The sequence below is a fragment of the Engystomops pustulosus genome, chromosome 3 (genome assembly GCF_040894005.1).
Source record: "Engystomops pustulosus chromosome 3, aEngPut4.maternal, whole genome shotgun sequence".
Classification (NCBI taxonomy): Eukaryota; Metazoa; Chordata; class Amphibia; order Anura; family Leptodactylidae; genus Engystomops; species Engystomops pustulosus.
In genome coordinates this window covers 193,436,747-193,459,315 of record NC_092413.1, presented here as the reverse complement: position 1 = coordinate 193,459,315, position 22,569 = coordinate 193,436,747, and the positions used below count along the sequence as shown (strand labels likewise).

Genomic DNA, 22,569 nt, shown 5'->3' with positions numbered 1-22,569 from the left:
TTATGAGTTAATGGAACTTAGCAGACTAAAAGGAAAAAAAAAAAAGTGGATCCATTTCTAACTACGCATTCGAGACTGTGACAAAGTAGGATAAATGCATGGACCCATTCCAGATAACCCAAATTTAGCTGAACATTAATAAAGATCTACCTAATGTACGACGAAGTGATCAACTCAGTTGTAATGTTCAAAATATATGTCCATTGTTCACTAAGCAATCAAGTATGTTGTTAGGTTGCAACACAAATTACTGTATGTAACCTTATTGTTTTGTTAAAATAAATAAAAAAATACTTTAAAAAAAAAAAATTACTTATGGCCGGGCTGGGGTGGGCTAGTTAAACATAATAAACATGTACTTACCTCCTTCGGCGCCGGTGATCTCCCGCGCTGTGGCCCGTTTGATCCGTGCACCTGTTTGTTTACAGGGGCACAGAAGCCGCGCACAGGGAGCTTCCGGTCTGCGATGTGGCCGGCTCCTCCCATCTGTCCCTATCTCTGAGTTGTAAGCGTTGGGAGATGGTGTCGGCTGGAAGCTCCCTGTGCACCCCTGTATACAAACCAGCGCACAGAAGAGACAGACCGCGGCGCAGGACATCCGCAGTGCCGGACGAGGTAAGTACATGTTTATTATGTTTAACTATCCCACCACAGCCCGGCCCTCAGTATTTTTTTAACACCCGGATAACCCCTTTAAGGTGTTGACACAAGGTTCGTGAGACAGCTGCAGGGGAATAAGACCCCCTCGTTCTTGTGATCTCTGTGGGCCCTAGTGGTAGGGATCAAGGATCAGATATTTGATAAAGGATAACTTTAAAATGTTCACAATCCACTTTAAAGAGGACTTGTTAAAATTAGAACTTACTTTTTAGCCACATGAGATAAATGTCTCAATTTTGGGGTTGCATGTGTTGCATATGGTGTTTTTATGGAGCAGTATTTGTCCATTATCATAATTCCCCTCTGGTAATATACCATGAGCTCCTGTGCTATGTATTGTCTTGTGTTTGCATCTGTGAGCACATCTATGTTCTTTTTATGTTCAAAACTTTTTGTTTTTCCTCTATCATTTTATCTCTTTCTCTTTGTCTGCTCCAGGAATGTCCTCCAAGGAGATTTATGGTAATCTGCCTTCACTTTGCATCTAGTGCACTGCATGTTTTCTGTTGCCTGGTGCTTTATTTGTTGTAACTCTGCATGACTTCTTACTTGTATTTTTATTTGTTATTTGTCTTTTTTTAATGTTTTTTTGCCTAATAACCCATAGTATAAGTCCAGATACTGTCACATCAGAGAATCTCCACTTCAGTATGATTTGTAACATGCCAGAGAAATCTATCTCATAGATATAAGTACAGTGGGTCCGGAAAGTATTCCGACCCCTTTAAATTTTTCATTTTTTGTTTCACTGCAGCCAATTGGTAAGATCATAAAAGTTCTTTTTTTTTGCTCATTAATATACACTCTGCCCCCATCTTAACAGTAAAAAAACAGAAATGTAGATATTGGGGCAGATTTATCAAGCTGTCTGAAAGTCAGAATATTTCTAGTTGCCCATGGCAACCAATCACAACTCCCCTTTAAAATATTCATGAGCACTGGTAAAATGTAAGCTGAGCTGTGATTGGTTGCCATGGGCAACTAGAAATATTCTGACTTACAGACAGCTTGATAAATCTGCCCCATTGTTGCTAATTTATTTAACAAGAAAAACTGAAATATTCAGCCCCTTTGCTCAGTGTTGAGTAGAAGCAGCCTTGGAGCTGGTATAGCCAGGAGTCTTCTTGGGAATGATACAACAAGTTTCTCACACCTGGATTTGGGGATCCTTTGCCTCTTCCTTGCAGATCCTCTCCAGTTCCCTCAGGTTGGATGGTGAACGTTGGTGGAAGCCATTTTCACGTCTCTCCGGAGATGCTCAGTTGGGTTTAGGTCCGGGCTCTGGCTGGGTCAGTCAGGAATGGTGACAGAGATGCTCTGAAGCCTCCGCTTTCATATCTTAGCTGTGTGCTTAGTGTCATTGTCTTGTTGGATGGTGAACCTTCAGCCCAGTCTGAGGTCCAGAGCTCTGGAAGAGGTTTTCATCCAGGACATCTCTGTACTTGGCCACATTCATCTTTCCTTTCATTACACCCAGTGGTCCTGTCCCTGCCCCCATAGCATGATGCTGCCACCACCATGTGTCACTGCTGGGATTGTATTTGGGAGGTGATGAGTGGCACCTGGTTTTCTCCATACGTACTTCTTAGAATTAACACCAAAAAGTTCAATCTCCTTCTCATCAGACCAGAGAATCTGGTCACTTCCGTCACTCTGCCATACAGCCTGAACTGCTGGAGGCTGCAGCGATGATTTACTTTGTGGAACTTTCTCCCATTTCCCTACTCAATCTCTGGAGCTCAGCCACAGTGATCTTAGGGTTCTTCTTTACATCTCTAACCAAGGCTTTTTTTCCCACCATTGCTTAGATTGGCCTGACAGCAAGTTCGAGGAGTTGTGGCTGTCCCAAACTTTTCCCATTTAAGGATTATGAAGGCCACTGGGCTCTTAGGAACCTCTGAGTGCTGCAGAAATTCTTTTGTAACCTTGGCCAGATCTGTGCCTTACCACAATTCTGTCTCTGAGCTTCTTGGGCAGTTCCTTAGACCTCATGATTCTCATGTGCTCTGACATGCACTGTTAGCTGTTTGCCTTTCTTAATCAAGTCAATCAGTTTGCTGGACTCCGATGTTGAGCAGAACCATCTCAAGGAGGATCAGAAGTAAATGGACAGCAAGTGATATAAATATGAGTGTAACAGCAAAGGGTCTTCATACTTATGACCATGTGATATTTCAGTTTTTTTTTCTGTCAAGATGGGGTGCAGAATGTATCTTACCAATTGGCTGCAATGAAACAAAGTGAAAAACTTAAAGGGGTCTGAATACTTTCAGTATCCACTGTACAAAACGTTAAAAAAAACCCCATCAGCTATATTGCTCTAAATAATACATATCAGAAATATGTATTATTTAGAAGGAAAACCTTGTAAATTCTATACTGGCAGCCATTCTGGTTATTATCAGCCTTCTGAGACATTGAATCCTCCAACCAGGAGACTGAATAAACACATAATTGCATGAACTAACCCTGAATCTGCCTAATTTTATGTTCACACTGTGGTGTATGTCTGCAAGGTGTCCTTTATTTTCATGCATTATGTCTTTCTCTCTCTTCGGTGCAGATGACTCTTTCGTTAGACCTGTCACATTTTGGATCGTGGGAGACTTTGACAAACCCTCTGGACGTCAGCTGCTGTATGATGCGATTAAACACCAGGTAACTCCTAAAGTGCACAAAAATAACCACAATAAAGTATACCTCTCACAGTATTTTCTTCTGTTTTGTCAGCAGTGAATGATGAATGTAAAGGAGCTGACCTATGTATAAGTTTATATGATTAAAAGCAGAATTTGTTGTAAAAATTTAATTTTGACAGGGCTCCTAGGAGAAAGACTGAGTCCTGATTACCCCGCCCACACACAATGATTGATAGTGATAGTCCCGGTTATTCTGCCAAAACACAGGGATTGACAATGATAGTCCTGATTACCCCACCCACACACAGGGATTGACAGTGAGAGACCTGATTACTCTGCCAAAGCACAGTGATTGACAGTGAGAGTCATGATTACCCCGCCCACACACAGTGATTGATAGTGATAGTCCCGATTATTCCGCCCACGCACAGTGATTGCCAGTGAGTTGCGATTACCCCGCCCACACAAAATGACAGTGAGTCCTGATTACTCCGCCCACACACGGTGATTGCCAGTGAGTCCTGATTACTCCGCCCACACACGGTGATTGCCAGTGAGTCCTGATTACTCTGCCCACACACGGTGATTGCCAGTGAGTCCTGATTACTCCGCCCACACACGGTGATTGCCAGAGAGTCCTGATTACTCCGCCCACACACGGTGATTGCCAGTGAGTCCTGATTACTCCGCCCACACACGGTGATTGCCAGTGAGAGTCCTGATTACTCCGCCCACACACGGTGATTGCCAGTGAGAGTCCTGATTACTCCGCCCACACACGGTGATTGCCAGTGAGAGTCCTGATTACTCCGCCCACACACGGTGATTGCCAGTTAGAGTCCTGATTACTCCGCCCACACACGGTGATTGCCAGTGAGAGTCCTGATTACTCCGCCCACACACGGTGATTGCCAGTGAGAGTCCTGATTACCACATTCTGTGTTTGTTGGGTATTCTGGACACGTACTGTCTCTCTCAGCATTTTCTGCTTTGTATTCAGAAATCATATAAAACGTGATATTCCCTACACATCACTATAGGACTGATGGAGCATTGTACGTGGTGATCTCTGACAGTCCCATAGAGTGAATGGAGAATTACTGTAATTATCTCCTTTTTTGTGTATATAATTCACATCACAGTTTCCTTCCTTCTTCCCAGAAAACTAGCAACAACATAAGAATTGGCATGATCAACAACCCCAGCAAGAATCCGGCTCCTGAGACCACTCGTATTGGCAGGGCCATCTGGGCCGCTCTCCAGACTCAGACCTCCAACAATGCTAAAAACTTCATTACCAAAATCATCAAGGAGGAAAATGCTCGGGCGCTGGAGGCAGGACAGGACGCTGCAGAGTTTGCAGTGGGGGTAAGTTACATGGAAGGTCTTCTGCTAAATTATTCCAGATCTTATATACTGCACATGCCCCATGTCACATCTTCTCTTATCCGTGGTTCTTCCTTAGGGAATGGATGTCAGTCTTTTCCGTGAAGCTTTTGACTCTCCCAAGGTAGACTTCATCCTCTCCCACGCTGCGTACTGCCGGGACGTCCTGAAACTGAAGAAAGGAGAGAGGGCCGTTATCGGAAATGGAAGGGTGAGGATTTGTCTGTTCTAGTAGTGACCACCCGCTAAGAATGTGTCAGGTTTCCTTATTTCTCACCTCCACCAGAGATATAGTCATGTCATATCATAAATTTACATTATTTTACCCTTTGTTTTCTATGTAGATTATTGGACCCCTGAGAGATGGTGAAATATTTAACCAGGATGATTTCCACCTACTGGAGAACCTTATCCTGAAGACGTCCGCACAGAAGATTAAGTCGCACATCCAGAAGCTCGGAGTGGAAGAAGATCAGTATGTTCATATCAGTATCTGATATGATTTCTGGTTACACCTTTGTCTGTAATCCTAGTATAATTCGTTATCCTTTACTTTACGCAGTGCCAGCGATCTTGTCATGAGAGTGGATGGTCTTTTGTCCTCCCAACCAAAAGGTGAAGGAAGAATTGACTACCTGCTCACTGAAGACCTGCACAGGTGAGGGGTTATTCCTAAGTTTGCTATTAGCATGTACAGTGTTGGTCGTGGCATCATTATTCTAACTCTTCAAAATCTTAAAGGGCTTTTCAAAGATTAAAATATTGAAACGTGGAGGGCACGGGGGTAGTCCAACACTTTGTATCCTCACTTGCTATCCAGATCTCTGACTGTCCATGTTGCCTGGTCATAGTCACATTGGAGTGAAGTCGGTGTACATGTGATCGTTTAAAATTCCTGTTGGATTCTTTTAACTTAAAGGGGTTGTACCAAGTTATCAAGTTATCCTGTTGATAAGAGACAACAAGGTGACCAGTAAAGGACTGACTAGATCCCCACAATCACAAGAATGGGACTAACGACCTCCAGAATGCTAGGGATCTATTCTTATGATGATTGGGGTCTGTCAGACGCTCACTTATTAGCTCTCTCTAATTGGTGGAGCGGCAGGACAAGCATGAGTCGCCCACCTCACCGCTCAATAATATGAAAGTGCTGGAAATTACTGAGCAGAGCGCTCTGATATCTCCAGCACTCCCTGGGATAGGGGATAACTTGCAAACTTGGAACTGACCCTTTGAAAGTTGTTGTATCAAGGCCCCCTTGCTCCCATGTCTAAAAGTAGTGTAGGATTTGGAGTGGGACATGCCTGGGATTCGCAGTTTGGGAATGGTCAGTTACACACAATACAAATGATGCTTTTTTGTAAATGTATCATTTTTTTATTTTTCTGTTTCTTCAGTGCCATCAAGATCAGACCCAAAGAAGGCATGATGTACTTTGAAGTCATGGCTATTGTGGACCCTGTCACCAAAGCAGCACAGAAGATGGCACCACTACTTTTGGTACACATATCTTGAAGGTGGAAAAATGAGTAAAGGCTTAGTAATGTGAAGCCCGAGCTGTGAATCTTATTCTTGCCTTTGGTCATTTCAGGTCTTGAGTCAAATCCTTAATATGAACCTGCGGGTGTTTATGAACTGCCAGTCCAAGTTATCAGAAATGCCCCTGAAGAGGTAAGAATCTGGTTATTAAAGAGAACCTCGCTAGACTACTAGTCCCCTCAGGAAGAATATGAAATGTTGTTTCTAGAATTCCCTCTTTTATGTGAAGTCTCTCCCGTTTACCTATCAATAAAGGATATTGACTCAAATATGACTCTTCCCATCCCATTTTCACATGAGATGAGTCAAGTTTAGTGGTTGCGGGGGTAGTGTCACTTCAGAAGCCCCTATCTGCTGTTCTATAGTACCAAGAATGCTTTTGTGTTGTATTAAAGATACGGATCTCATCTTTCAGATCACATCAGTCTTATGACTTTGTGAGCTATAGAACTACAGATTAAGACCGCTACAGACATAGCTGGAAATGTAAGCTACGGATAAAGATCCAGATCCTGCCTATTTTTTAACTGCCTGTATGTCCAGTTCTGTAGCCAACAGATCCACGATGGTTGGATCTCGAAGATGGGATTCTTATTTTTAATATGACACAAGTAACATGTTTCTAGGTGCTATGGAACAGCAGATATCGGCTTTTGAAGTGACTCTACCCCTAAACTTGACTCATCTCATGTAAAAATGGGATGAGAAGACTCATATTTGCCTGACTTTGGGCGGAGATTTTTTCTTTTTTTTAATAGGTAATTGTGTGAGATTTAACATAATAGACAGAATTCTAGGACATGTCATACCCTATTTGAGGGGGCTGGTAGATTAGTGGGGTAAAGCTTTTGGGTGATTATTTTGCTTGCAGAACTGTGATGTTTTACAATGCCCATACTGAAGATCGCTGTATGGAGCTTCCTCTAAATCAAGCTTTTGAAGGGAAACCTTCTTATCAATTGACCAATATAAAGGGGGGTCCAATCTTTTGGGATATAAATCAGGGGGACGGCTGTTCTGAGTTCCTTTTTACATGTTTACCCTACATAAATGGGCCCAGGCCATTCTCTGCAGCACAGTCTGAATGGTGCCATGCTGCTGGTATCTAGAGGGGCCACAATATAGGGTAAAGAATTGTGAAGGGCTCATCCTGCTACAGCAGTGCGGTCTCTTCCTTAGTTTTCCGGACTATTGGAAATCCCAGAGGTCAGGCTCCAGCCATTAACAAAGAGATTCCTTGTCCTAGCAATCTGCCATCACTTTACAATATGGGAAAGCGCGGCTCTGCACAGGGTAACATCCAGGCCCATGTGTGATTCTCTATATCGGTGTTGGCACCTCGCTGTTTTTGGCGCTGATAAGGAGCTGTTAAAGAATGACAGGTCAGGCTGAATGGGACCAGTGTACTGTGCAGGAGATGACTATAATCCCTATCAGCGCGGGGACTTATCAGTGACGCATCACTGGTCTTGGCGGGAGAAGTGATGGATAATGCCTCTATAAATCATGTTAACTGAGCCCTTTGAGAGAGAAGCTCTTGTCCTGCCCCTGCAGTTTATGGAAATGTAACCCCACAGCGAGAGAGCTGAGCATCCTGGGAGATGTAGTTAAATAAGAGCAGCAAAGCAACACATAACATAAACTTGTAATGAATGTACATTATTATTGTCTGTAAGTAACACCACCTCTCTGTACATTAGCTTCTACCGGTATGTCTTGGAGCCGGAGATCATCTTCAACTCCGACCATAAATTATCTCCTGGTCCTATCGCCAAGTTCTTAGATATGCCACAATCCCCGCTCTTCACTCTGAATCTGAATACTCCCGACAGCTGGATGGTGGAGTCCGTGCGGACACCGTACGACCTGGACAATATCTATCTGGAGGAGGTAAAACTCGCTATGAGAAGTCTGTCAAATCCGTCTCGCTAAAGCGAGAGAGACTGTGGCTCATGGAAGTCTATGAGGAGGGGAGGGGGATGAGTGAGAGAGGAAAGTAGCTGCTGGAGTTATATAGTCATTTTCTAATAAACACCAAGGTGTATTCACATTAGTGATAGGCACTATTTATATTTAGGGTCCTTTAGGATACTTCCAATACTTGAAAGAGTGTGTTATGGAGAGTTTCTGTGTGTAGTGTATGGAAGACGTGATGGGCGGGCGTACTGCTGTGCGCTGGAGAGGAGTAGGGGTACCCCCTCCCCTCCAATAGAGAAAAGCGCCCCACACACAGGGAAATATAGAGCATGTGGCACCGTACAGCCACCGGGTCGCATCACCAGCCGCATATACATCCCCCCAGATGGTCATGTGAATGTACCCTAAAGCCTGCAAAAGGGATGACTGTTAAACAGTGAAGAATACATGTCAAATAATTGTCAGAATTAGTGCTTTTCCATGTGTACTCCCACTGTACTACTAATGTATGACTGGACATTTCTCTTTGGTTTTAGGTGGACAGCATTGTAGCCGCAGAGTTTGAGTTGGAGTATCTCTTATTAGAAGGCCATTGCTTTGACGTTTCCACCGGGCAGCCCCCTCGTGGGTTACAGTTTACCTTGGGGACAGCCGCCAACCCTGTCATTGTGGACACCATCGTCATGGCTAACCTGGTAAGTTGTAGGATGTGAAGAAAGTAATATTACAGAAAATAACTTTGCCTGTGATCGATCATCATAATAATCATATGAGACTGGTGATGTCCACCTTCACCTTGGTGCTCTGTGATGTCCCTTTCATCTTTCACATAGCTGATTTTGCAGCTTAGACCCAATCAAAAGAATAGGATGCAATACCGAGCCAAACACTATGTGTTTTATACATATCATGCTATAAAAGTAATAACATTTGTAATACCTTACACCTTACAAGCCAGTCTCCTTTTTCAGTGATGACTTCCAGACATAGACAGCAGTCACCTATCTGTATTGGGACGTCATCACTGAATACCAGTATATAGAGACAGTCTGTATCGTGAGAGGTATTATATGCATTTTCAAAAATGATTATATAAGCAGCATCGTATATTTGGTCAGTAGGGGGCAGCATTGCACAGTGATGTAGCCTACTGCAAATGTCAAGGAAGAAGAGATTAGATCATTGCACGGAGGGGATAATACAAGGACAAAATGATCTATATGTGTGTGTGTATATATATATATTATTGTTATTATTATATACATATTCATAATATTCAAATTTTCTATTCTAGGGTTACTTTCAGCTGAAAGCGAATCCTGGAGCCTGGGTTCTCCATCTCCGAAAAGGCCGTTCTGAGGAGATTTATAATATATACAGGTAGAACACAGAATTACTGCTCATGGATAAGACTTGCTGGCCTGTAACTGTGTATTAGAATGACTTTTATATGAGTCGCTGTATTAGCATCCTTCAATGTCTTGGAAATCTTTCTCTTTTAGCCACGATGGAACAGATTCTGCCGCTGAGGACAAAGAAGTGGTTGTCGTTCTTAATGATTTCAGGAGCAAAACCATCAAAGTTAAGGTTAGTCGTGTGTTGGAGTCCCTCCTGTTATTACATCCATCCATCCATCCCTCCCTCCTGTTAAAAATATCACATTTCATAGTTTCTTGGGAAATGGGCATTCATCCCAGGATTTATTATGACAAAGCATTTGGTGTCTTGAAGAATCATGCTGAGCTGCATACAATCATTGGGAAGGAGAGGTGCTGTTTTTGTATTTTTAGTTTTTGGTGAAAGGGTTCCAGGTTTGATAGCTATCCCATCCAGTGGATTGAGAATTACTGATTGTGAGGGTCTGTTTGCTGGGACCCCCCGTCAATCATGAGAATGGGGCTCCTGTTCTCACTGACAGATCAAGCATGCGTTCTGGTGCTCCATTGACTATGGGAGTGTCATAAATTGCTGAGCGCAGCACTTATTTTCAACACTCCCATTCACTGTCTAGGTGAGTGCTGGAGATACCAAAGCGCTCTTCTCAGCAATATCTGGCACTCCCATGTTATCATATTGAACACATTCTACATGAGATCAGGAGAATCTTATCAACAATGAGGGTCCATTCTTCTGATCAGCGAGGGTTCCAAAAAATGGATCCCCAGCAACCAGGATGTTATCTCCATTCTGTGGATAGGGACTAACAATCAGATTTGGTACAACCCCTTTAAGCAGTCTTCCTGAAATAGCCTTCTTGTTGCCACCTATTTGACTCCTAACATCCACTTTTTGTGTCTGGTGTGACGTACACCATAGGTGCAGAAAAAGCCAGACAAGATGAATGAAGATCTTCTCAGTGAGGGGACGAATGATAATGAAGCCGGCTTCTGGGACTCTCTTACATGGTGGGTTTCTACCTTTAGCCACTAGTATTTATGCTCCATTCCCACCGGTAACTTTAACAGGGTATATCTTCGGTTCTGTGGCACCTATAAAAACAAGGAATATCATTTAATATTGTTAGCAATCCTCTTTTATATGACACCAGAACGGGGTTTCTAGGTGTCACAGTTCAGATGATATAGCCAGTTGAAGATTAACCCCCTCCAGTCTTGAATAATGAAGAAGGGGCTTCAGGGAGACAGAAGTATATGCACCCTCTGCATCTGTTACTAAACTTGGGGGAAGGGTGATGGATTGACACTACATATTTTTTCATATTTTGGAAAAAAGTTTAATTAAATTGTATGACTTAAATTAAAAACTTCAATGGCAAAAAAAAACATTTTGTAAACTGTGCTTTTACTTAACTGTTGTCTTCTGTGTGGTTTCTCTCATCAGGGGACTGACAGGAGGACAGAAGCCGGAGGAGGTAAAGCAAGATAAAGAAGACGTCCTTAATATTTTCTCCCTGGCGTCTGGACACTTGTACGAGCGCTTTCTCAGGTGAGTTGATAGTCCAAGGCTGTGTTCACACACAGAAAAATCTCCCAGTTCTTATATCAAGTGTATCCATAGGCAATGTGGTGGCTACTAATTGGGGGAAGGGGGGGGGGGGTACTGTGTTTGTGTGCAGCCAATCCCTGGTTCAAAAAAAAAGTTTGGGGACCACTGCACGGCACATGATATATACATTGTGGAATCTGTCTTTCCCTACAGAATAATGATGTTGTCCGTACTGAAGAACACTAAGACACCTGTGAAGTTTTGGTTTTTGAAGAACTATCTATCCCCTACTTTTAAGGTTTGTGTATTTTGTGGGTACACATATGCATTCATTCAGGAGGCATTATGCCTAAATACCATATAGAGGAGCCTCTATGGGGGACTGCGGGTTCCCCTTTAGCTGACCAGTATTACTCATTTCTGGCATCGGCTGGACTTGAGCTTTTCTGGAAGTTTCTTAACAATCTTTGGATTGCTCAACTTTATTTGCTATGCTTGTAGACTACCTCATAGAAAAACCCTAGAGAATTAAGACCGGTCAGTATATTAGTCTTCCTAGTGGATAGAAGGAAATTCGCAGGATATCTTCAGTGCTCACATAGACAATGAATGTGAGTGGGGAGATACCAGAGCACAGTGCTCAGCAATTTTCGACATTCCCGATTATATTGAATGTTGGCACAGGACACCTGCTCCTGCTGCTCCACCCATCAATAAGAACCTCCGTTCTCCGGATTGCTTGGGTTCTCATTTTCTTGTTCAGCTTGTTATACTGTATCATGATGGATGATACAACTTGGTACTACCCCTTTAACATAAATATTTAATAAAATTGTTTGGTGACCCCCTTCTTTCAAGGACTGTGTATAGCAAATCTGTAGGACAGCTATATAATACACATTCATTCCCCTCTGTTCCTAAAGATTGTCATTGAGGTTGGTGGAAGCTCCAGTGTACTGTGATGCTCCTCACTCCCGCTGACACTCCTAACCCTGCCCCCTCTCTGCCGACTTCATCCTCCTCTGTTCCCTGCACATAAGCAGTTCTCCTGTGAGAGGGCACCGGTCCTGTGTGTGTCGTGCAGCTGCACGGGAGCACCGCGCTTGCGCCATTACAGGGAGAATTGCAGGAGCACTGAACAACTAACTGATGAGTGCTCTTGCGATGTGCACTGTAGTTGTGCATGCACGATGCTCCTGTGAAGTTGTATGGACACATACAGGACTGGTGTCCAGTTCACAGGAGCACTGCTCATGCGCAGGGAGCTTAAGAGGATGAAGCCGCCAAAAGGGGCAACAGTGAGGAGACGGGGTAGCATGACTGTGGGCCGGAGCTTGCCCCGCCTCTGTGACTATTATTTGGAAGAATGATGCATATATTGAACTCAGAGGTGCTATGTGTGTGGTTTGTGGTGGTGGTGGTGGTCAGGGGTGATAGGTTCCCTTTAACAAGTAACTAAAACAATTATTTTAATATTTTGTAACTATTTCACAGTTTCATTAGGAATAAATGAGGATTTTGGCCGCTTACAATCCATTTCCACTTAAGCCACCGTCGCGGGGCCCTTTCCTGTCATCACGTTTAAATTGTGCAGCTTATTTGTCTATTCAGGGTAATTTCTGACTTTATTTGAAGGCGAGCTACGTGAGGCACCCCAGTTTTGGACACGGCAGGGGAAATTCTATTCCATAACTGGTTATATATTTTGCGTTAAATGTCCCAAATCTCCAAGCTACTTTCTACTCCCGAGTGCCACAAGACATAATTATTCTGCACGGGTTATGTACACAGCCCCCAACCGGGGCACTTATTGTCCTGTAATGATGGGATTTCTGCAAACAATTTTCCGCTAATCCGCCCAATGTTTTAACTCTTTACAGAACTTTATCCCCTACATGGCGAAACAATACAACTTCCAGTATGAACTGGTCCAGTATAAGTGGCCTCGTTGGCTGCACCAGCAGACGGAGAAGCAGAGGATAATTTGGGGGTACAAAATCCTCTTCCTGGATGTGCTTTTCCCGCTGGCTGTGGATAAGATCCTGTTTGTAGATGCTGACCAGGTAAGGCACAGTCTTTTGTAGGGACATAAAGGTTTAGTGGAAGTTATAGAAGTGTCTTTGGAATCCCTTTGATGAAATGTTGGTCATTTGTATTCTTAATCTGTTATTTTTGCCTAATTTAATAATCATACATTGGAGACTTGCTTAAAGGGAACCGGTCAGCCGTTTTTACCCATTGAACTACCAGCTACCTTAGGTAGGGTATGAAATGTCCCTTCTACAATTGTCTCTTTTTTATGTGAACTCTTACCCATTTACCTATAAATATCCTCCGAAAACATGTGAAAATGAGCGGAAAAGAGTCATATTTTGCCTTAGATGAGTCAAGTTCAGAGACTGTAGGGGAAGTTTCACTTCAGATGCCCCTAATGTCTAAAGTATCTAGAAAAGTTTGCTGGTGTCGTATCAATGATAAGATTCTCATCTTTCTGATGACATCCAAGTTGTGGTTCTGTGATATTTAGAACTTGAGATACGGGGAGCTAAAAACAACGTTGGAAATGTGAGCTGCAGAGAAAAATCAGCTTTCAACTATATGTTTAACTGCCTGTAATATGTCACCAAGTTTCTAGGTTCTTTATAGGAGATTATAGGGGCATCCAAGATGACTCTCCCTGCAGCCTCTAAACTTTACTCATCTCAGGGAAAATATAGCTCATTTTCACATGACTTTGGAGGAGAATTTTTAATAGGTGAACAGGTAAGATTTCACTAGAAGACGGAATTCTTGAAAGGACATTTCATACCCTACCTGAGGGGGCTGCTAGTTTAATGGGGTAAAATCTTATGACAAAGTGCCCTAAACAAATTAAAATTGTCCTACCTGTGATATGTAGGGCTTTACATAGAAGGTCCTGACTTCTCTCTTATCTTAGATCGTGCGCACTGACCTGAAAGAGTTGAGAGACTTTAACTTGGACGGTGCCCCATATGGATACACTCCGTTCTGTGATAGTCGGAAGGAGATGGATGGGTATCGCTTTTGGAGGTCTGGATACTGGGCCAGTCACCTGGCGGGACGCAAGTACCACATTAGGTAAGAGGTTTTTTCTATGTTTATGCCTGTAGGGGGCGCTATGACAAATGTATTGTATATAAACTTACCGTCCAAATTTAATTCCTAGTGCCTTGTATGTGGTGGACCTGAAGAAGTTCAGGAAAATAGCTGCTGGAGATCGACTTAGAGGACAGTACCAGGGACTGAGCCAAGATCCCAACAGTCTCTCCAATCTTGACCAGGTTTGTGCAGTAGTTGAGCGTGAATTTTACGTGTTTTAGTGATGAATCACCTTAAAGGAAACCTACCACTTCGGATAGTATTTCTAAGCAGCAAATGCCGTGCACCAGCTCAGGGTGAGCTGGTGCTGGCGCTTATCTTTGTTATGTTCTTAAACGGTTTTAAGGCATTTAAACACTTTATTAATCTTTATATCCGAAGTAGCTTCCCCGCACCGTGGTGTCTGCGCTCGGCGCACCATGCACACTGCCGTGCGTGCGCCTGAATAGGAAGTGGTCGCGCCCATGGTGTTGGGAAGCTACTTAGGATATAAAGATTAATAAAGTGTTTAAATTCCTTAAAACCGTTTAAGAACATAATGAAGATGAGCGCCGGCACCAGCTCACCCTAGGTGCTATAGAACAGAATATAGGGGCTCCTGAAGTGACACTTCTCCTACAACCACTAAACTTGACTCATCTCATGTGAAAATGAGGTCAGAAGAGTCATATTTGTCTGACTTTGGGGAAGATTATTTATAGGTAAACGAGTGCGATTTCACATGAGAGTGATTTCTGCAAAGGGCATTTCATCCCCTATCTGAGGGAGCTAGTAGTTTAGTAGGGTAAACCCTGATAACAGGTTCTGTTTAAAACTGGGACAACTGTTGAGGGGCAAGAACTCCAAAAAAAACTGCTTAGTGATGGGTATACTGCAAACGTTAATGGGGTTTTCTACTATTCCTGGGAGCCAGGACGGAAAAACAACATGTACTTAGCCTGTTCCGACTTCCGTTTTCAAGCGGGAAGATGAAGCAATGTCCAATGGCCTTTGACTGGCTATAGTGGGTCTGTGACCCCCAGTACTATATGTACCCCTGTTTCAAGCGGAAACAGGAAGCTATGTCCCAGTGTCCGCAGAAGTTGCTGATTGACCAAAGTGTGTCCCGTCACCTCTGTCTTAAGCCATCGGTGGTGAAGACTGCAAAAATTCTATGACTTCCACTGATTCTCCATTGTATAGCTTGCGCCAGACCCCGTAACACTGGTGGTGTGACAATGTGAAAAAAATACTTGATATCTTTTTATACTTTCTTTTGTAATTCATTTCTTCCCTTTTTTTTTACAGGACTTACCAAATAACATGATCCACCAGGTGCCCATCAAATCTCTTCCCCAGGAATGGCTGTGGTGTGAGACGTGGTGTGATGAAACGTCCAAGAAAAAAGCCAAAACTATTGACTTGGTGAGTGGCCAAGGGGAGATTGTCGGATGAAGCAGAGAATTGCGTTGTCCATTTTCTTACTTTATTCTGTATATTGGTTTAATAGTGCAATAACCCAATGACCAAGGAGCCCAAATTAGAAGCTGCAGTACGTATTGTGCCGGAATGGCAGGACTACGACCAGGAGATCAAGAGGTTGTACAGCCGCTTTCTGGAGGAGACTTCTGGGAATGTGGCGGATCAGACTGATGTCACTCGGCAGCCAGATACACAAGGTAATTTATTTTGGTGTTCAGAGAACACCATCATAATATAAGATTAGGAGGCGTAGAAGCAACTCACAGCAAATTAAGACATAAAAGCATTACTGTGCTCTTCCTGTCACCTACTAACCTCTTACATGTAGTTGCGGTTTCTTAATGGCCTGTGAATCCTTTGCGATACCCTGCTCTCCAGGGTCACCCTCAAAGCGATAGCATGCACCATGTTTTTCATGGTAGATTGTGCTGTTCAGGTAAGTCTTTTGCCTTTGCTGTTGTAGCCCCAGCCAGTGACTGGTTCCAGAAAGCAGAAGAAAAGATACAGTCCTGTGGATACTACTACAGTAAGGACACCTACAGCTTCGGATTATCATAAGGGACAGAAAATATCAGTAGCTGGAGGGGACGTCACCATAGTTGTATCCAAATCGTTGTACTTTCCGTAATCAGCCATTGGTTAGTTGTACTGTTAGTAGCCATAGGACTTATTGCACAATCTACCGTGGAATACACCAGATCCCTGGAACACTGCATCCTGTCCTCCTATTCCTCTGAGGGCCACCCTTGGGATGCAGAACAACTTTACCTCTTATCTTGATTTGCTATGCGCAGCCGTTTCTTTGCTATCCTCCTCAGTTTAGCCTATTCCTGTAGTAGCTGCTTCCCATGGCTGTGCTGATGTCGGCTGTGATTCTGTAGAGTTACTTAGGGCTATGGTTTCACAGAGGGGAAGGGGCTGCTGCTCTCTGCTCACTCTGGGGAGGGGGGGGGGCTGTGACAGTGCTCTTTGTGTAGCTGATTGTGAGTTATTTTGTGGATGCAGAAAACTCATCCATAGAATAATGAGGTAAAAGATCTCCACTCTTAAGTTTCCAACCTTCCGTCTCAGTCTGTGATTTGGAAGAACTTTCTTTCTCTCTCCATCTCATGCTGTGTCAGATCATCCTCTGCAACCCCCTCCCTCACCTTTTACTCTCCCATTACATTCTGCACATCAAAGAAGCTATTAACCATTAGTGCTCACACAACTGTTTAACTGCAGGTTTCTACTACCTATTACATGCTGCATGTGATGAAAACTCACTATATAGTCCTGTGCAGAGTACAGTAGTTTTACTTGTGGGAATCTCACTGGATTTGCTGCTAAATTCAGATAAATGAGAGAACACAGGGAATAATGGAAACTGTGGGCAGTCTAAATGTTACTCACTTCAGAGCAGATGCAGGAAGGAGTTAGTCTCCACCCACTACTCTGCTTTTGAGGAAGATTTGTGATAAGTAGCTTCAGAACAGAAACTCATTTTTCTGTTTGTGTTAAATGGGGGAATCCCATATGACAATTTGATAAAAAGCATTATAGTATCATAGTTTTGCGTTAATATATCAATTACTTTAATAGATCTTTAATCAGTTAGCTTAAGTGTGGTTAAGCTTGTATGTCTTATTGCAATTGTGAAGGAGTAGGAGGTATTTTTTTTCTCTGCAGCACCAGTTAGTGGGAACATACAGGTTCTGTGCCAGTGAGTTAGGTTACATCTGTGTACTCCCTTTCTCTGCTCCCAACTTAATACCACTTAGGAATCTCTTACATGACTTTCGAATTAATAATAATAATTCCTTTATATAGTGCACAAAGTCAGCAATCTGCAAATAGTTTCCTCCGGGTCCTCCGGTTTCCTCCCACACTCCAAAACATACTGTTAGGTTGTTTAGATTGTGAGCCCCATGGGGATAGGGACCAATTTGTCATGCTTTGTTCAGCGCTGTGTAATCTGTGTGCGCTATATAAATACAGAATTATTATTATTATGCAGCGCTGCACAGAGTTTTGCCAAATCGGTACCTGCCCCCAATGGGGCTCACAATCTACTCAACCTACCAGTATGCTTTGGCGTGTGGGAGGAAACCGGAGGAAACCCACGCAAACATGGAGAGAACATACAAACTCTTTGCAGATGGTGACCCTGGGACTTGAACCCAGGTCCGCAGCGCTGCAAGGCTGTAATGCTAACCAATAAGCCACCGTGCTTACAGAATTTATGGAAATGTTAGAAATCTCTATCCTGAGGAATCGGTTGAGTGCAGTTGAGATGTCCTGTATTTCTGTTCTGATATTCGCCCCATTCTATATTCACAATATTGTTTTTCTTGTTTTTGCAGATCACAAGCCACATGACGATTTATGATTCACAGACATCAGAAAAACTGGACTCAAATATTTGTTTTTCTATTTTTTTTTTTTAACTTTTTACTTTGATTTTACAGAATGTCTGCAAAACTGCTGAATGGTTGGATAGTTTCTGGTATTGGGGTATTTATACTTTGGGTTATGAATTTTTTTGGCTTGGGTCAAACTGCCATGCGTCTCTGATCTTTGCTTGAAGGATGCCAGATACAAGGAAACAAAAAAATTGAAAATTGTTGGGATTCAAAAGTGCCCTAAAAATCCCCCTAAGTGATTGATTAAACCACTAAAAATTCTTAAAATGTGTTTACGAGAATTCCGTTATGTAAATATGCAGGGGCAGAGGTATTTCGGCAATTTAATCTACAATTAATGAAGAAAGAAAGTAATAGTCTTCATTCAGAATACATTTTTTGTTTGCAGCTCCTGTGCAAATGTATGTGTTATCATGGTAACAGACTAGAGTTGCCATCTGTCTAACAGAATAATGTGCATTTATAATCGGATGGAAGGGATAATGTGTGCAGTATTAGATTATGCATAACCATGACACATAGATGTGAATTGGAGCTTTAGATGCAATACAATAGTAATTTTTTCTTAATTAAGATTATTTGACTTATTTTTCATTTTGCAAGCATTTGATCTATAAAAAGATATTAAAAAATGTCTTTAAGATCATTTAAAGTGATGATTCTTAAGGGAACCTGTCACTTAAACTTACGCACATTAACTAAACATATCTTTGAAAACTGCTATTATACAGCAGTAAAGCTATCCCTATATTGTTCCTTCTCATGCATGTAAAGTTCTGCAGTCTGTCCGTAATATTGACTTACCAACATGCATATTCATGTTCTTCTAGCTCAGCTGTGCCTCCTACTTCCTGATTGACATGGCACATCCGCCCTGCTACATCATTGACCCCTCTCTTAGGAATGAGACACGTTTGCTGTGTGTATGACTGACTCGCTGAAGAGAAATTGGCTCCATCATTCACCCCTCCTTCAGAAAGTCGCACACAGCCAGCGTCTCCCTCATTTCTGAGGGGGGGGGGGTGAGCTGGAGGCGTGGCGGAGCAGGAAGGACTTGAATGTGCTGGACTCTGCTCAAAGGAAAGATGATAATCTAACTCTAACATGAGGTTATTTGCATAGATGGTGAGTCAACTTTACAATCGGACTGTGAAACGTTACAGGTATGGACAGGAACAATATAGGGATAGTTGTGCTGCTGTATAATACCCATATGTAAAGTTATTGAGGATTAATTAAATGGACAGGTTTCCTTTATGGATTACTTTGGTGTTAAGTGTTATGGTTCTAAAAAATACAGTAAGGCACAGTAACCTTACTTGTAACCTACCGATCACCAGTATTTATATGAAATTTATTGGAAATTTTTAAATGTATTTTCTCATTCCAGCCTATTACAAAAGTATAGAGTTATTTTTAACAGAGGAATATGATTTGCCAAAAATCTCAAGAGGCGGTGCAATCCAAGTTCACTTCTGTAGGAATGAACTACAGAACCACATTGGGCTGGAGAATATCGTATGTTTGCAGTACTCGGGCTGAAAACGATATACTCAACGTTTATCTATGCTGCAACTGTTACCAATATTTAAACAATGGATATGAATTGGGTGCTAGTAATACTTGGGGTCATGTGACCTGTTAAGGGGATTGCTTTTAGAAGCCGTGATTTATCTCGACAAGCTCCCCGGCTGCTGCTATCATGAAATACTAACACTTGTTTGTGCCACCATCGGACCCTAGGAGTGCGATGAGTTTCATTGGTGCATGTTTGCTGTACTCCAGCCATATTGGGAATTTTTACTGGACCCTGAACCAATGATCCATCCTAGAACTCAACAGAAGTAGTCCCCTGACAAAGGCCACCATGTCTTGGTACAACCTTTTCATTTAGTAAATAGTCCATAACCTTGAGATTTTGTTTGCTCCTCCAGTCTGGAGGACAGTTCTAAGTGAATGAGCTTTGTTGTTGGCATCATAGATGGTCTAGTTGATGTTCTTCTCTGATGATCATCAGGCACATATCCTTAGTGTGTCTGGTGATAATTCATTCTTATTTGTTTTTAGGGCGAAGATGGATGTAACTTTTTTCAGGGTCAATTCTACTGCAGTTTTGTGACCATTTATTATCAACATAATAAGAGCTACATAGCTGTATATATAATGCCACAGTCCCCAGGTAGGTCATACAGTCACCTAAGTAGGTGCCACTTGCTATATATCATAAGGGGATCAAATTCCAAAGTTATGACCGTCTATCAGCTCTAAACTATTATTTCAATATTAGGTTGGTGCTAAGAACGCTTACTGGTATAATGTAGAGTTAAAGTCAAGGGGGGAGGGTTCTTTTGCTCACAATGTTCCTATAAGGCTGTATTCGCTTCATATTTTTAGCCCTACATTGGGAGAATTTCTGGCATATCCTTACTATGGAGGGCTTTATAGTATCCCACTGTATGGTCATGCAGTGGGATACGATATTCCGTTCTGCTCTCCCCTCCCCCTCGAAAAAAGGAGGAGGGAGGGGGAGCTTCTAGCGATGTTCAATCAAGGTGGCTCCCATGTAACGTTACTTCTTTGTATGGACAGTTACATTAATGGGGACCTCCCAGAGTATACACTCAGCAGAAGCCGGGGACAGATACAGTTGTAATACATCCGTCCCCGATTAGTGTGCCTCAGGTAGGTCCCCATTGATGTAACATCCTGTGTTTCCTGCTAGAACTGACTTATAAAGAGGCAAATTAGGCCCCTATATGCTGGGATTAGTCAATGGATACGTTTAGCATATAGTCATGAGCTTTCCTGGTGTACACACTAAATGTGACCAAACAACGAGTTGTGAACCCACCCTGAGACTAAATTATTGCAAAGTATATTGGCTGTCTAGGACATTGCTTGCACCTAAATATGTGGATGGTGACGCTGCATCTTCTATTCTGTATTTTCTGTGTTTGGCAATGGGGGATCACTATTGCTGAACGTGTATTGAAGCTTTTCTCCTACCACCTTTCATGTACCTTCACACTGTATTGTACTGTATATATGCCCCAGCCCACGCCAATTCAGATTTTGATCAAAATGTGGGTATCCTAGGCAATGTCTGAATGTCACTTACTGGTTTAAACGGGACAGAAATTTTGCCATGACATTTCCTAATTGAAGATCTGAGGTAAAATCTGTTATGTGAGCATAACCCAACTCTAAACTGTATTGGGTATTATGGAAGGACCAATATACTGTTTTACCGTTCTCTGTTATCTCATGACGACATCGGTCACATCTTCTCGTGCGTCAGTTTTCCTGCTCTGTTATAGGAGCAGAGCAATTAAAAAAGAAAAAAGCCGCCCCATTTTGAAATAATAAAAAGCACCATAAGTTCCCATTGACTATGGTTCTGGTGGGCCCATGTTGTGGTGTCATTGTACCATCAGGACTTTATTCATCACTAAGCCTGATGATCGGGAAGCGTATGAGAACTGAATGCAGTATTTTACTTAAAATAACTGGGAAAAGAGGGTTTAAATATGTTATTGAAAGGGGTTGTCAAACTCCATAAAGGGTCTACAAGTGACGAATAAATCAATACTATCCCCACTTATACCCTGACGCTTTGTGGTCTATAACGTTCTTTGTTTTTTAGACTCTCGAGATGACTTGATGGTCATGTGACTACTGCAGCCAATCATCACGGCTTCAGTGGTCACGTGTTAACATGTCATCTTGGGAGCCTTCGTTAACCAGAGAACAAAATAGACCATGAGGCAGAACTGACATCATTGGGGGGGGGAAGGAGTGAGTTTCTTTTTAATCAAACATTGTATTGCAAATTTCTTGTTTTCTTAAGAAATATATATATATATATATATATATATATATATATATATATTATATATAAAATCCCTGTCATTGAAAGGGAACTACATAACTTAAAGGGAACCTGTCAGCGGATTTTTTTACCCATCAAACAACTTTCCTCCTCAGGTAGGGGATGAAATGTCCTCCTAGATTGCTAGAATTCTTTAGAAATCTCCTCCAAAGTCATTTGAAAATGAGTAGAGATGAGTCATATTTTGCCTGAAATGAGATGAGTTAAGTTTTGGGGGAGAGTCACCTCAGACACCCCTATCCTCAGTTATATATAAACTAGAAACACAATTTGCGTGCCATATTAAAGATCTTGTCTTTCAGGATTGTGATCTATTGAATACCTAATCTCTATAATACCTCTAAAGTGACACTGACCCTGCAGCCCCTATACTTGACTCATCTCAAGCAAGGTTGGCCATGGGTTCTTCAGCCTCCTCTCCCAAATGTACATTAAATTTAATTAGCATCTTCTAAGATGACCTGTTCCCTCATATTACCTGTCAATTCTTGTATCCTTCAAGTGTAAATTCTGGAGGTTCTTTTTTAGAACCCTGAAACAACGTTTCTGTCGTTTCCCTGTTATTCCACTTTGAAATTTATTGATACATTGACAAATGGGTGTTGCC

At 42.3% G+C, this 22,569-nt stretch overlaps 1 protein-coding gene across 2 annotated transcripts in view; it reads left to right on the top strand.

The window, feature by feature from the left end:
• UGGT1 (UDP-glucose glycoprotein glucosyltransferase 1) overlaps positions 1 to 18,047 on the top strand; it is a 38,763-nt gene extending 20,716 nt beyond the window's left edge. Inside the window, exons 21-41 of one of the 2 annotated variants that reach the window (XM_072143482.1) lie at positions 1,099 to 1,122; positions 3,224 to 3,318; positions 4,461 to 4,667; positions 4,765 to 4,896; positions 5,030 to 5,160; positions 5,248 to 5,343; positions 6,086 to 6,188; positions 6,280 to 6,359; positions 7,928 to 8,117; positions 8,681 to 8,839; positions 9,439 to 9,524; positions 9,647 to 9,731; positions 10,461 to 10,549; positions 10,986 to 11,090; positions 11,304 to 11,388; positions 12,971 to 13,153; positions 14,029 to 14,189; positions 14,278 to 14,392; positions 15,498 to 15,614; positions 15,700 to 15,868; positions 18,014 to 18,047. In XM_072143482.1, the coding sequence (XP_071999583.1) occupies positions 1,099 to 1,122; positions 3,224 to 3,318; positions 4,461 to 4,667; positions 4,765 to 4,896; positions 5,030 to 5,160; positions 5,248 to 5,343; positions 6,086 to 6,188; positions 6,280 to 6,359; positions 7,928 to 8,117; positions 8,681 to 8,839; positions 9,439 to 9,524; positions 9,647 to 9,731; positions 10,461 to 10,549; positions 10,986 to 11,090; positions 11,304 to 11,388; positions 12,971 to 13,153; positions 14,029 to 14,189; positions 14,278 to 14,392; positions 15,498 to 15,614; positions 15,700 to 15,868; positions 18,014 to 18,039 (2,438 nt within the window). In that variant the 3' untranslated portion in view covers positions 18,040 to 18,047. The remainder of the gene's footprint in view (positions 1 to 1,098; positions 1,123 to 3,223; positions 3,319 to 4,460; positions 4,668 to 4,764; positions 4,897 to 5,029; positions 5,161 to 5,247; positions 5,344 to 6,085; positions 6,189 to 6,279; positions 6,360 to 7,927; positions 8,118 to 8,680; positions 8,840 to 9,438; positions 9,525 to 9,646; positions 9,732 to 10,460; positions 10,550 to 10,985; positions 11,091 to 11,303; positions 11,389 to 12,970; positions 13,154 to 14,028; positions 14,190 to 14,277; positions 14,393 to 15,497; positions 15,615 to 15,699; positions 15,869 to 18,013) is intronic. The other variant, XM_072143483.1, reaches the window with a different exon arrangement.
• The last annotated feature ends 4,522 nt before the right edge of the window (positions 18,048 to 22,569 follow it).